The following is a 13,586-nucleotide window of genomic DNA, read 5'->3' as shown; positions in this document are numbered from 1 at the left end:
AGAGGAGAATCCCTCAAGCACCGTGAAAGATCTCAGATCCACGAGTTTTGAAAGGAGAAAAATTCCGATTGGGTAGGGATTTGGTAAAGGAGGAGACATGAGCAACACCCCTATTCTTTCCGGCGGCTGGAGACCCTATGGAGGCTCTGAATGGGCTGGACACCGCCCGCAACCGTCTTGGGCACTTACTTATTCAGCACGCAACACCACTCACCCTCGCATTTCATGCAACGTTGCAGACGTGTCGAGTTTCTCCTTTGCCACATCGGTTGGTCAGCACCTTAGCGACGACTTGGATTGGGTGTGGGTCAGGGAGCAACGTCGAGGACGTCAGCGTTGCGCTGCATAGGTGCTCAGGGCCATTTCATGTTATTCATCGGATGGGGCGTGCTGTTTTTATTTTTATTTTTTGAGGAAGGGTTCATTTTGTGCTATGCTAAACTTGCACAACAAGGCCATCTCAAAAAGAAAAAACTTGCCCAAGGCCTTTTTTTTAGGGTTTAGGGAGAATTTAGCCGAAGCCGCGTGTCGCGTCATAAAACGAGGGGTTTCCGTTCCGTTCCTCCTCCTCTCCACCATTCTCCCGGCGTTTCCCGAAGCCTCGTCCGACGCGCCGCACGCCCCGAGGTGAGCACGACGAATCCCCACCCAATACTCTTCGAATCCGCGTGCATTCTCGGCCCCTGCTCGCGCGCCTCGCCGATGGCCCCGAGGTTCCGACGCCCCGCTATAGATTTTCTTTCTCGCGGTTCGTATTGGGGGCGATTTTGCGTCGTCGGCGTGTTCTTCCTGGAAGGGGCGGTGCGTCCGCCCGATCCGTCGCGGTGGGGGTGCCGTGTCGGCGCCCTTGGGCTGGTTCCGGGGCGGCATCTTCGTGATTTGTCGTGGGTTGGGGTTGGCCCGTGCGGTACCGATGGCTGGCTAGGGTTACTCCCAAAGTTCCCCGTTCTCGTCAAATTCTCCACGGGGAGAGGTAGATTGGGTTGGATTGGACTTGGAGGCCCTTCCTTGTATCAAATTCTATTATAAAGCACGCCGTCGTGGTCGATTTGTTGATAATCGCGTAGTGGATGCATTGCTCGTGGCGGGATCAGGCGTGTTATTGTGTCCCTGGGTTCCCATCTTGTAGATGATTGGTTTGCTGTCTTGTGTGGTTACAAGTTTTGCTTGCTGGAAGAAAATGGCGTGCCAGATTGCTTGGTTCTGGCTAAAATCCCTTCGGTGCTCTTATGGAAATTAGGACTCTGTATTCCGCAGATTGCATTGGATCCCCTTTCGCATAACCATTGTGTTTATATGTTTTGGGAGATATTAACTAATGCTTTGTTCTTCATGTGATAACTGTCCTATCATCATTTGCTAAATTATAACCACTACACTTGGTAGATTTTGAAGGAAGAAAATAAGTTGATTGGTAGATGATTCTGTTTCGTAGATGATTAGTTTTCTATCTTGTGTGCTTACAAGTCTTGGTTGCTTTTAGAAGAAATGGTGTGCCATATAGCTTGGTATTGGATAAAATCTCTTCAGTGCTGTTATGGTAGTCAGTGCTCTGCCTTTCTGCAGTACGCAGATCACATTGGATTTCCTTGTGTACTAATGCTTTCTTGTGAGTTATTTACCCAAAACCACCACACTTGGGGCTAGGGTAACCGGTCAGTACCAGATTTGAGCCAGGTCACAAAAAACCACCGAAATTGTGTCTAATCTGTAATGGAGAGCACTGATTGTCTGATTTGCTCGAGGAAACAGCAAAACTGAACGGTTGGGCCACCTGTCAGGCTGAGTTGGCATGCCTATGTGGACAAAAGATCTGATGTGGACGGGGGACCCACCTGTCAGCGTCACATATTTCCCCCCTTTTCTTTTTTATTCCTCATCTCTGACTTTCTCTTCCACGGCACCTCTTCCTTTGCTCCGGCGAGCACGCCGCCGTCCTCCTCTTCCCCCCCTCTCTCCTGGCCCTAGCGGCGGCGGCAGCCACCTATCTCCCTCTCCCTCGCCGGACGTGCCGCGATGGGGCAGCGGCGCTGAGCTGCGCTGCGGCAGTGGGGCGTGTGGGCTCACAACAATGGCCGGTGGTGCGTTGACCGTGGCAAGGTCGCTGCGGCGGATTGAGGTGGACCATACGGAGCCAAGCATCCCGACGGCGAGCTCGCTCTGGGCGCGGGCGACCTCGCGTCGTCGTTGCCATCACCGGCGGATTCGCGGGCCTCCTCCTATCCCGACGCAAGATGGCTGCTCCACGCCTGCCCCGCCGGTGCTCCATGGGGAGGTGGACGAGCTTCCGCCGCTCCCCATGACCCCCGACACCACACCTCCCGGAGCTCGGGCGCGTGGGCGCACGACGGTGGCCGGTCGCAGGATGGTGACTGTGGCGAGGTCGCTGCAGCAGAGAGGGAAGGACCACGTTGACGGGCACAGCTGACCTTGAACGGCGCGACGCGTGCGGCGGCGCCGCCGCGGCTGCCGACTCCGGTTGACCGGCACGGAGCTTCTCCATGGCGCCGCTGTCCAGAACCTGTTTGATGAAATGCCCGTACGAAAAAGGAGGTGTAAATAAAAAAGAAAAATGAAAAATGGAGGCGCTGAGTCAATGACATGTGGGTCCCATGTCCACCTCGACGTATTTGTCCACATAGGCATGCCATGTCAGCCCGACAGGTGGGCCCAATCTGTCGGTTTCGCTGTTTTCGCGGCCAAATCAGCCCGTCAGTGCTCCGCGTTACAGGTTAGGCTCAGAACTGGTGGTTTTTTGTGACCTGGCTCAAATCTGGTACTGACCGGTTACCCTAGCCCCAAGTGTGGTGGTTTTGGGTAAATAACTCCTTTCTTGTGGCATGTTCTTCACGACTAGCAATTCCATTAATGTGTTATATGCCTTGTCATCATTTGATAGATTATAACTGCTGTACTTTGTAGATTTTGAAGGAAGAAAAAGAGGTTGAACCATGGGGAAGAGAAAGTCAGCCGCTAAGCCACCCCCTAAGAAGCGGATGGACAAGCTCGACACGGTCTTTTCCTGCCCATTCTGCAATCATGGGAGCAGTGTTGAATGCCGAATGTTAGTACTATCTTCACATGTTTCCTGTTAATGTGTTGATGCTGGATGGCTATCCATTCAACATTGTGACTGGAGTTTCCCTCTTTCTTTTTTCAGTGATATGAAGAATCTGATTGGTGAGGCTAATTGTCGAATCTGCCAGGAAAGCTTCAGCACCACTGTAAATGGTACGTCCAAATTATACATATAACTGCAGATTGTAGTTGTTCCTAATGCAGATGCCATACTGATTGGTTCTCAGCTTGAAAATTCCGCACCAGACATCTCATTGTTTCTGTTTCTTCTCAACCTAATAATGGTTACACCTCTAGGAACAGGGTATAGCTTATCTATAAATTTCCTACAGTCATGCCTATCTCATATACTCTTGGGGGTTTAGTCACTCTAATCAACTAGGTCATAAAGGAGTAGAGCCGAGGTAGCAATCATGTAGAGTTATATGCAAACTTGGTTGCCATTCTATCACATCATCATGTCTGTAAAGGTAGGTCATGTGTCTCCCTGATTTACCATGTCCAAGTCTGAGTTAACTGAATTGCTTGAAACGAACCTGCATCATCAGAAGTTCAAAACTGAACGTGTATAATAATATCATTTTAAAGGAAATACAGTGCTGTAGAGGTTAGCCATTGTTGAGCTGCATGTTTTCAATTTGGTGTATAAATTATGCCATGCAAAGGAAATACTCTTGCTGAGCTACATATATTCAGTATATTGTACTAATTATCTGTTTCCTTTGGTGCAGCGCTGACTGAGCCTATTGATATGTAAGTCCAATCCAACAAATAACTCTTGACTAGTGAGTTGGTTCAAATACGTCAAGAGACCAGGAACTGAAGATCGTATTATCTTTCCTGCAGATACAGCGAATGGATCGATGAGTGCGAGCGCGTCAACACTGTCGAAGATGATGATGGTGCATGAGCATGTCTGGTTGCAAAACGAAATGGTTACTACTATGACTGTAATGCGTTGGTGTTATTGGCTGCCACCTTCAGCCATGTCTGTAGTAGCGTTTTGAGGTCGTGCTGGCTGATCGAACCGTTAGTAGGCAGTTCATCTCGTGTTTTAATAAACAAGTGATGATATTGTGTACTTGTGTTTGAACCTTAATAGTAGTGTTGCATGTCCGATGTGTATGGATCCATCGTATATGAGACTGTAAGGTTCTCTACCAGTATGTTATCATGGTTGAGATTAGGACTAATTTCAGTACCAGATTAGAAGTATTACTCATGCTATGTTGGTTGTTGCTTGTGGTTGTTATGTTCATGTATCTGAGTCGTGTTTGCCTTTCATCAGGCTGATCTTGCATGTTTTAGGTTTGAAATGGAATGGAAATCCGCAGTGGAGAATAAAAGGCTTGCAGGTTAAGGTGTAGCAAAATGTGCCTACTATTGGCATTGGAAGTACTCCCTCTGTCCCAAATTACTTGTCCTACATTTGTCTAGATACAGATGTATCTAACATTAAAACGGAGGTAATACGTACTCCCTCTGTTCCTAAATATATGATGTTTTGGTAGTTCAAAATTGAACTAGGAACGTCATATATTTAGGAACCAAATTGTCAACCTACCAAGCATAAGAAATGCAACTAGGAATGTAGACATGAACATGACCAAAAAACATTAGCCTTCACTTGTCTTGACATTTCCTGCTTGCCCAGGGGCAGTATATTTCTGTTTATGCAATGTAGATCAGGGGATTACCCCAAACTTGTATGAAGCATACATTTATTACAAACAGTGGAAACTAAACTAGCCCTATTTGTTAGGTGGTCTCTCCCATCAACTTCTCAAAGAAAACAAGACTACTCCAGGAGTACAACCTTTCTTCACCGCTACTTGATTGTGATCCCTGCCAAGATCTTAAGTGGCATAAGTTCTGCTTCCCAAAAATTGTTCCAGTAATTCACAAACGATCCATCCTCTCCAACCACGAGTAGCAAATCTTGCTACTGTGCCGTTGCTGAGGGTGTTTCGCTTTTCTTGACGCCGTAAGCAATGTAGTTTATACTAGTATCATCAGACAGGGACCACTCTCTAGTCAATGGATTGTAGAAGAACCCTGCCATTTCCTCCACCTGGAGACAAGATGTCAAAGCTGTCAGTTATATAAAGTGGCAACAAGATCATCGCGTGGATTAGGAGCTTACGGAGATTGAGGCTCGTTGCAGTGCTAGGGCTAGCTCCTCGGGGGTGACTAGTTTGGACCACTCATGTGTGCCTACAGGAAGCTGTAAAAGTACAAAGAAAACCATTAAGACTTTAAGAGTACAGTATCATTGATTCAGATTCATCGGAGCATCAACCTTAGTAAGAATGAGCATATGTTGAAACAGCTTGTTGATTAGTACTCCCTCCGTTCCACGAAGAGTAATTTGGAACGGAGGGAGTATTTTGCAAATGAACATGATAGCACTCTATTTCCTTGGAGGATCTGAACCCTTACTGAATTCTAGCCCAACAAACACAGCTATACAGATCAATATATCCATACACCTTTGTTTATCTGTCATCTGTGCGACCTTGCATAGTACTCCCTCCATCCGGAAATATTTGTTGGAGAAATGAATAAAAATGGATGTATCTAGAACTAAAATATGTCTAGACTAGATACATCCATTTCTCCGACAAGTATTTCCGGACGGAGGGAGTAGAAATCAAGATAACACAGCCCTTCCTACCATTGCATACGCAAAGCCATATGTTAGGTTGATGAATTGAGCGACATATTTCTTTTGGCTTGAGACTGCTCACGAGTCATGAGCATTAGCAATTAGGACATCTTACAATCTCAGGAGTCAACATTTTGCTAAGCTAGCGACCGTGAACTGGCATATTACTCCCAACATAATAGAGTGCCAACTATGTGAATCAATCTTCCGTAGGAATTGAAACAAAAAATGCAAGATGGACAATGAGACTAACCCATCTGAGAATATATTCAGCACCAACAATGGCAGCCGCATATGCTCTCATTGACCGGTTGATTGTAGAAATCACAGTGGCACCATTAGGAACTGTCAAAGCTGATAGAGATTGGCAGAACTCCAAAGGATTGGCAACATGCTCAATCACCTGCAAAGAGATTAAGGTAATTCATATTTTTGATCCAGTACACTAGTTTCAGTTAAGAAAGCTGTACGTGCAAGGCACACAGTACTTAATCATCCTATTCACAAAGAGCTTATACAGTGTGTTATGTGTTATGATATTCACAAAGTTCTCCCAATATTTTGCATTGGTGCCTCCTTTTCATTGAACACATGACTTGACTCTAGGGATTGAGAGACGACAAAAAAATGAGGGAGACTACACATGCAGGCAGAATAGATTCATGAATTCTTGTAACTTAATTGATTGGATGGTGCAGATGGCTCTTCTCTTTGTATTGATGCCCCTAACAAATAAAATATAAGTCGAACTGTCCTAACTAATGGGATTGTATCCCTTATTAGATTGTATCCATTCTTTGAGTGGCTAGAGCCAGCAGCCCCCTTAACACACGGTTCTAGCAGAAGCTATACCCTATATGCATGTAATACATGATAAAAGCAGTCTTCAATATCAAACAAAGGTTTTAAAAGGGATCCCGCATCAACGAATTACCAAAACACCTCTCTGATAGTGTATGCTACGCTAAATGAGCTATGGAGGCAATCTATGGTCAAACACCTTTGGAAGACAGCAGGGGTGTAAGACAGGACGAAAAATGCTCATACCTCAAGAGAAATTACAGCATCAAATTGCTTGTTCTCTTTTACCAAATCCTCTGCATATGAACAATAATACATATAAGTTTTGCTATTTTCAGCCATAAGAAATAGCAGATGTAAATTACTTGTATATCTCAATTTAATCTATGTCTAAATTTGGAAGCTGCCGGTCTTCCTTTACAATCTGGTTAATTACTGAGAAAATATATGTTCAACCAAGACAGCAAATGTTTGAAATACATATCTAACTGTCACTGGAATATGCCTAGGAAGTCATTACCAGCGGTTGTCCAGCAATACTCAATGGAAGCAGTTGTTGGATCAGATGCCTGCAAAGGTATGAAGCAAAAATCGTTGGCTAAAAATATAATATATCCATCATGGTTCTGGCAATTCCGGCAGTGTAAAATCATGAACAATCGATGCACTTTTAGGGGCATTTGATGTTTACATGAGTAAAGGACTAAAGGGCAAAGGCAAGGAAAAAAACATGGAAGTCATCAGTCCTAAAAGGCTTAATACTGCATGCATAGTGATCATGTGCTATATCATCAGGCAAAGTATGAATAAGACCGTACTTATTAGCATTATATGTTTCACTGTTATCAGCAGGAAGCCAATAAATAAAACTTAGCAGTATACATTTCTCGTATAAATTATACATAAAATAAGTGACAAGAAAATAAGCACAGCTATTTCTACTAAACAATTAACAGGAAGATGAGTAATACATACGGCATGAATGTGCGCAATCTTTATATTCTTGTCAACAGCATCAATACCAGTAACTGTAGCTCCCATCCGAGCAAGAGGCTGTCATCCAACAAAGATGATCCAAAAGGTCAACAAATATTTTATCCGACAGTTCAATCACAGAAGAAAACACATGTTAAAGTCCAAATTGCATTGTAGCACTACAAAGATATTGATCTGAGACAAAGACTTACAATTTCAAACCAACTAGTTAGTACTCCCTCCGTTCAAAAATACTTGAAGTTCTGGGGTTTGTCCTAAGTCAACTTCTTTAAGTTCGACCAAGTTTGTAGAAAAATATGCCAATATCTGATGTAGTAGGTATTAGCAAAAATTTCTATAAAGTTAGGACAAACCTAGAACTTAGTATTTTGGAAAGGGGGGAGTATATATCTAGATTAGAAATGCAATAGATACACATCAATAAGCTTAACTCAGGCTGTAGGCAAGGGGAACACATCATGGATAGTATAAGACATTCATTATAGGCCATAGAGACTAGTAAGTCAAAATGCTGAAGGTACCTATAGTTGTGAATATGAATTTAAATCTAAAATTTCAATGTGAGTAAGTCGTATAATGTGATACCTGCATAAAAATAATATGACAAGTAAGAAGGAAAATATTGCATATCCATTATCCATTTCTATATCAGTGAACTAGATGAATTAATTCTCCCTTTCACACAGATGAAAAACCCTCGGAAAGTATTTACCATCTAGTATGTTAACCACCAGAAGGTTTTAATTATTAAAAAAATTGGCTGACAAAGCCTTTATACCTCTGAGAGAATGCCACCTCCACATCCAACATCAATAACTTTAAGACCTTCGAGTGGCTTAGCGGAATATGGATCCCTCCTGGAAGAATTAACTTTAGACAAAGTAGAACAAATGTGGATCCCTTAGGATGAACTTAGGCAAAATACAGCAAAAGGCAACAATATTGATGATGAGAACTGAGGAACCGAAAAATAATTACACTATGGAATAAGGAAAGGTACAATAAGCAGTCCAGTATTTGTCTTCTCCTCAGGGAAAAAGCAAAACTAAAAGCCAAAACAGAAATGCACCTGAAATGCAGGACATGTTAAATGTACCTGAAATGTCTACAGAGTGTGGAGCGAATGAAAGATAGTCTTGTCGGATTCATCAAATGCAATGGTTTGAATGGACCTTGAGAATCCCACCTATTTATTCCAGAAGCATCATCATCATCAGTAACCAATCATATGCAAAGGAAAAACTTGTCCCGCCCTTCGCTTTGAGCATCTTAACATACAGACTATACTAAGTGCTGCATTGGCAGAGTGGCAGACGAATGCTTCTTCATAGAACAGAGATGATATAATATTAAGACCCCAAACACCAGATTTGATTTTAATAACCATTGTTAAACATGGCAAAACTATGTAGGCATTCTCAACGCACAGCAGCTCATACACCGTAGTACTTTCCGTGCAATTCCCTGAACATGTTGGGGCACGTTGATATGTATAAAACATATCTAGAGGCATGTTGATATCTACAGAACAAAAATGTATACCAATTCACTGGAAAGCGTCGACAAACTACACTAGCTCCAATTTGCAGCTCCAAACAGGCCCAACAATTTTTGCAGCTCCAATTTGCTCCAAAATTTTAACCAAACATTCAAAGCATAGGCACGGGGGTTTCACCATCTGAGAAGGCCAGGGAGGGATCTCACCAGGTCTCGGCGATAGCGGCGAACTTGGCCACCTCGGCGGGGTTCAGCGAGGACGCGGCGGATCCCCCGCCCGCGTGCCGCGGCGGGCCCTGGGGAGGAGACGGCGGAGGCGGGGGCGGCGGGAGCGAGGACGCGGCGGCGACGGAAGCCCAGCGGCGCCATTGCGGGAGTAGGGCGTGGGGAGATGAGAGGCCCGGGTCGGGAAGGCGCGCGCCTCCGCGGTGCGGGACGGCGGAGGAGGCGAGGGCTCGGCGGAGCGGCGGCGCGACGCGGCGCAGCATCGTGTGCTGTTGCGCGAGCGGAGCCGGCGGCGACCACGGTGGCGGTGCTCTAGAATCTGTCGCGTCGCTTCGAAGGGGTCGTCTGGCTGGACGTGGCGAGATACCAGCCGTAGGATTCCGATCAACGGTTCGGGTTGGAAAGTTCCGTGGAATGCCGCTCTCCTCCTGGAAAAATGCGTGTCTGCACACGGAGGCAGCTGGACCAGCATGCCTATGTCAAGATTCAGGGCCTCGTTGCGAACCAACTTGTGGTTGGATGGTTAGAGGGAATGTGGTATTTCCAGCTCACTAGGGTTTAAATCCTGATGCTCGTATTTATTTCAGGATTTTTGGCGATGCGCATTCAGTGGGAGGAGACGAGTGCGTGTGTCGTTCATAGGGGTGAGTGTATGCGCGTGTATATGAGCACTTGTGTCTGTACTGATGTTTAAAAAAAATCAGGGCCTCGCCCCTTTTCTTTCTCTCTCCTCTCTTTTCCTTTTTTTTCCATCTTTTGCTTGGGGCATGATGCGTGTCCAGGTTGAGTTGGACAACAAAGAACTGGTGAAAGCACTGACTAGTAGGGAATTAGACCTGGCGGCCGAAGGTATCCTATTCAGAGATATACGTGAGTTTGGCCGGTTGAATTTTAGCCAGTATTCTTTCTCCTTTGCCCCAAGGGGTTGTAATGCTTTAGCTCATGCTATTGCTGCCTTTGGAGCAAAGAGCCTTGCTGTTCCGGAGACATGGCTTGAAGCCCTCCCAGATGATGTAAGTGTTCCACGGGCCAATAGCCTGGCTGGACCTGGTTAATGTATGGAATCGCAGTGTTCCATTTTAGAAAAAAGATTCAGGGCCTCGCCATTGCTATTTTGCTTTCTTTTCCTTCTCTTGAGGAATGGAAGCAGATATGGGTTGATTACGTCGCGTGTTCAGTGACTGTTTATGTCATACTTATGTCATACACGGATACACCGAAGGCATGAACTATGGAAGCATCGTGTTGGCAATGCTTCATGCTCCACGTAGATGAAGCAACTAGGTCCCCTCTTCTCTCTTTGTAATTTCTTTTCATCAGCCATGCTCGTCCCGCACTCACGTTGATGCGCTTTCATCATCTTCTACCGATTTACTCTCCCTTTTCTTTCTCTCTCCTCTCTTTCCCTTTTTTCATCTTTTGCCATGGAAGAATCAGGTTCCTCTGCAGGAGGCGGGTTCCTTCTAAAAGCATCTGATTAAGCTCATTTGGACCTTTTTGGCTGATGTGGCGGGCTGGAGCAGCTGTGCAACATGGAGCATTGGTCATGCCTTGATAGTACGAAGGAAGTTAGGTCATGCTCAAACAACCCATCTCTATTTGATGATGGGCCGCATTGCAATATTGATGTCTCATACATGTACATTGGATAGATAAAAATAAAATCCTACCAGTTGTTGTGTTCTTGCTATTCCATGTTGTTGGTGTTATATGGAAGAAAGAAGAACACGTTCTAGCTGATCAATATGTGTTGGCAATAATATCACCTTTGATTTGCAGAGGAAGAGAGGAGGAAGAGGGAGGAAGCAGAGATGGAACTCAAGCTTGACGCAATTGCAGCTAAGTAGCTGCAGAGGGAAATTGAGATTGAAGAGAATGATAGACATAGAAGGATGTCTCTCCTAAAATTTTGAAGCATGGATTTCTTCTAGACCTCCTTATATCTGACCCTTTTGTTAGGAAACTTTTGCAACCCTTTTAATTGTTTTTTTGCGTGGGGAAAAGTTGCAGTCGAGATCAGAAGATCCTCAGTACATGGCGGTCTCAGATGCATCCACACATCCGTGGTACTCTCGATATGACTATAATGTGCCAGACGATTGACAACTCTATTCCGATCCCTAGTCAACTTTTGGGGAATAAACTCCCTATAACACATGAATTCCTTAATTTTAGCCACGAGACGCTTCCAGTGCTTCGTTACAATTGAAAACAAACCTATATGCTGCAAAAATAACCGAACCATCATGTCGTCGGAGAATCATCCCTGCCGATGATGCGCCGGATTCCATTGAAAAAGATCCATCCACTGAAAGAGCAACATAATCAGTGGTCGGGGGTGCCCAAGGACTAGGGACAGGAGTAATGCTCACTTCTGGTAGTCCAGTCAATAACCGACATTTTACCCTTTAGTAATTTCCTTTGTACAGTACATGCACACATCTCCAATAGACTTCATATAACAGTCCAAAAAAAATCCACCGTAGTTGTCACCGGGGAACCTCTTTGTCATGAGTAACACCATTCTGTATTTGCCTAATACGCCAAATAAGTATAAGAACTCTATCACGCTCAGCTTCATTGCAATTTAGCAGCAAGTTTAGTAGCCATTCCTTGCCACTATTAATAAGGAGCTGGTCTGGTGGAAGCGACCAGACATGTCTCATGCCCCCCCATATGCTATGTGCATGGTTGCATGTAAATTGTACTAGTAGAATGCCCGTGCGTTGCCATGGGCTTCTGAAATAATTTGCTGAAGTTATATAAAATAGTCTGCTGAAGTTCTTTAATGATAGTGCATGCAAAAATTTCACAGGTAGAGACAATAAAACACGGTCATAATTGCCTAATAATTGAAGTTCACTTCACGTGTAATGTAAACCGATAACAAAATAGCGAATTGGCAATGTATACATATAAAGTGATGATCCAACTAAAAATCTATTTCGAATATTGAGATCAACTTGCGCTTAAGAAATTCTCGCACAATATCGCACAATATAAGGCAAGTTGTCTTTAGTTTCATTCGCACGATGTTTGAGCAAGTATAATAAAAACTGCTTTCTCGACTCATACCCATCCTGCAAAAGCAAATATGTAGTTAGCAAGAATATTTCATATGGAAGATTTAACAACATGTATAACGCACAATACTCACCGCGCAAACCGGTTTCGCAAGGTTTTTACTGTTCCACCAGATCATAAAATGAAAGATAAAATAGCTAGGCAAATCCCTGCAATTTATGAAATTGTTATTGTGTTAAATATGGCGATAACAAAAATAAATATTTGTATTATGACCTTATTACCCGTCTATGCTCGTGCCATTCTGGTTGCTTTATTTCAAGCAGGAGTACTTCTTTGTATTCCCTCGTAAAACTATAGGATTGCTGCCGCCGGGAGATCTACAGGAACGAACGTTTTTCTTGCAGTGTTAACGCATGGGCGGAGCTACATCAGGGACATATGTCCACTCCTAGGCGTCCACTGCGGCCGTCCTCTTCTTGGCGCACGCGCGCCCGATCGCAGCCGCCACCGCCACAATCAGCACCGCCGGCACGTTCGCACAGGCTTCCAAGCGCTGGAGCTTATCGCCGGGCTCGTGGACGCCGTGAGCCGCCACCTCCCACCACAGCGCGGCCGCCATCGCGACGCGCAGCGGCATGCGCGGCGCTGCCACAGCGACCTCGGCTCGGAGCATGCGCCCGGCCGCCGCGGCACACCGGCGCGCCACCTCCTCCTCGAGGCCCATCCGCCGGGCCCAGCCCTCGAGCGCCGCCTCACAGCGCACGCGAACGACGCCCCTGGACTGCGAGACGCGCGTGCGGCGGTGGCGGGACGCGAGGGTGCTGGCGCCGTGCACCTCGGCGTCGCACGGCGCGCAGAGGAACGCCGCGTCGGCCCGGCAGTGCACGTCCGCCCCCGCGCCGCACAGCTCGCAGCGCTCGCCCGCGGCGCACATCCCCGCTGCTGGACGCACGGCCGCCGGCGGGGGAGACGGACGACGGACGACGGACGAGGCAGCCAACTGGAGTGGCGTACGTGCGTGCTCGGCTTCACTCCCTTCGTCCCGGCCGGCGCCGGCGCGTACTTAAAGGCGAGCGAGGGAGGGAACCCGGCCGGCCGTGAGAGCGAGACCTTTCTCGCTCCTCGCGTGCAAGTTTCGTGCGGCACGGATGCAAAAGGAGGCGACGTCCGGCTCGTCTTTGGGTTGGCGAGGACGTGGAGTACTAGGTAACCAGCCACGGCCATGTTGGAACAAGCGCGTGACACCTGCACGGCTGCACTTGCACGAGAGGCCAAGAGAGTGGAGTAAAGTGGCCGC

The 13,586-nt window shown here is 46.1% G+C and overlaps 3 protein-coding genes across 3 annotated transcripts; 1 reads left to right on the top strand and 2 right to left on the bottom strand.

Moving 5' to 3' along the window:
- Positions 1-505: 505 nt before the first annotated feature.
- On the top strand, positions 506-4,340 carry LOC119339886 (transcription elongation factor 1 homolog). The gene is made up of 5 exons (XM_037611784.1): positions 506-627; positions 2,923-3,064; positions 3,161-3,231; positions 3,810-3,831; positions 3,925-4,340. The coding sequence occupies exons 2-5, from the start codon at positions 2,952-2,954 to the stop codon at positions 3,986-3,988; spliced, it is 270 nt and encodes an 89-aa protein (XP_037467681.1). The 5' UTR covers positions 506-627; positions 2,923-2,951; the 3' UTR covers positions 3,989-4,340.
- A 341-nt stretch (positions 4,341-4,681) lies between these two features.
- On the bottom strand, positions 4,682-9,585 carry LOC119340604 (ubiquinone biosynthesis O-methyltransferase, mitochondrial-like). The gene is made up of 9 exons (XM_037612530.1): positions 9,245-9,585; positions 8,637-8,726; positions 8,319-8,397; positions 7,520-7,597; positions 7,065-7,113; positions 6,791-6,840; positions 5,997-6,146; positions 5,222-5,302; positions 4,682-5,149 (listed from the first exon to the last, which is right to left on the bottom strand). The coding sequence occupies exons 1-9, from the start codon at positions 9,523-9,525 to the stop codon at positions 5,021-5,023; spliced, it is 987 nt and encodes a 328-aa protein (XP_037468427.1). The 5' UTR covers positions 9,526-9,585; the 3' UTR covers positions 4,682-5,020.
- Positions 9,586-12,737: 3,152 nt separating this feature from the next.
- LOC119336977 lies at positions 12,738-13,223 on the bottom strand. Its single transcript, XM_037609066.1, has one exon. The coding sequence runs from the start codon at positions 13,221-13,223 to the stop codon at positions 12,738-12,740; it is 486 nt and encodes a 161-aa protein (XP_037464963.1).
- Between the last annotated feature and the right edge of the window lie 363 nt (positions 13,224-13,586).

The sequence above is a fragment of the Triticum dicoccoides genome, chromosome 7B (assembly GCF_002162155.2).
Source record: "Triticum dicoccoides isolate Atlit2015 ecotype Zavitan chromosome 7B, WEW_v2.0, whole genome shotgun sequence".
In the NCBI taxonomy this organism is placed as follows: domain Eukaryota; kingdom Viridiplantae; phylum Streptophyta; class Magnoliopsida; order Poales; family Poaceae; genus Triticum; species Triticum dicoccoides.
This window is presented reverse-complemented; position numbering and strand designations above follow the sequence as displayed.

Bases quoted from the DNA above. Each gene is read 5' to 3' on its own strand.
- LOC119336977 (XM_037609066.1), bottom strand. From the start codon at position 13,223: ATGTGCGCCGCGGGCGAGCGCTGCGAGCTGTGCGGCGCGGGGGCGGAC.
- LOC119339886 (XM_037611784.1), top strand. From the start codon at position 2,952: ATGGGGAAGAGAAAGTCAGCCGCTAAGCCACCCCCTAAGAAGCGGATG. The intron at 3,065-3,160 runs GTTAGTACTATC...TTCTTTTTTCAG, and splicing joins AGCAGTGTTGAATGCCGAAT to TGATATGAAGAATCTGATTG. The intron at 3,832-3,924 runs GTAAGTCCAATC...TCTTTCCTGCAG, and splicing joins CTGACTGAGCCTATTGATAT to ATACAGCGAATGGATCGATG.
- LOC119340604 (XM_037612530.1), bottom strand. From the start codon at position 9,525: ATGCTGCGCCGCGTCGCGCCGCCGCTCCGCCGAGCCCTCGCCTCCTCC. The intron at 8,727-9,244 runs GTGAGATCCCTC...TGGAATAAATAG, and splicing joins GCCGCTATCGCCGAGACCTG to GTGGGATTCTCAAGGTCCAT. The intron at 6,841-7,064 runs GTAATGACTTCC...GTTCATATGCAG, and splicing joins GTATTGCTGGACAACCGCTG to AGGATTTGGTAAAAGAGAAC.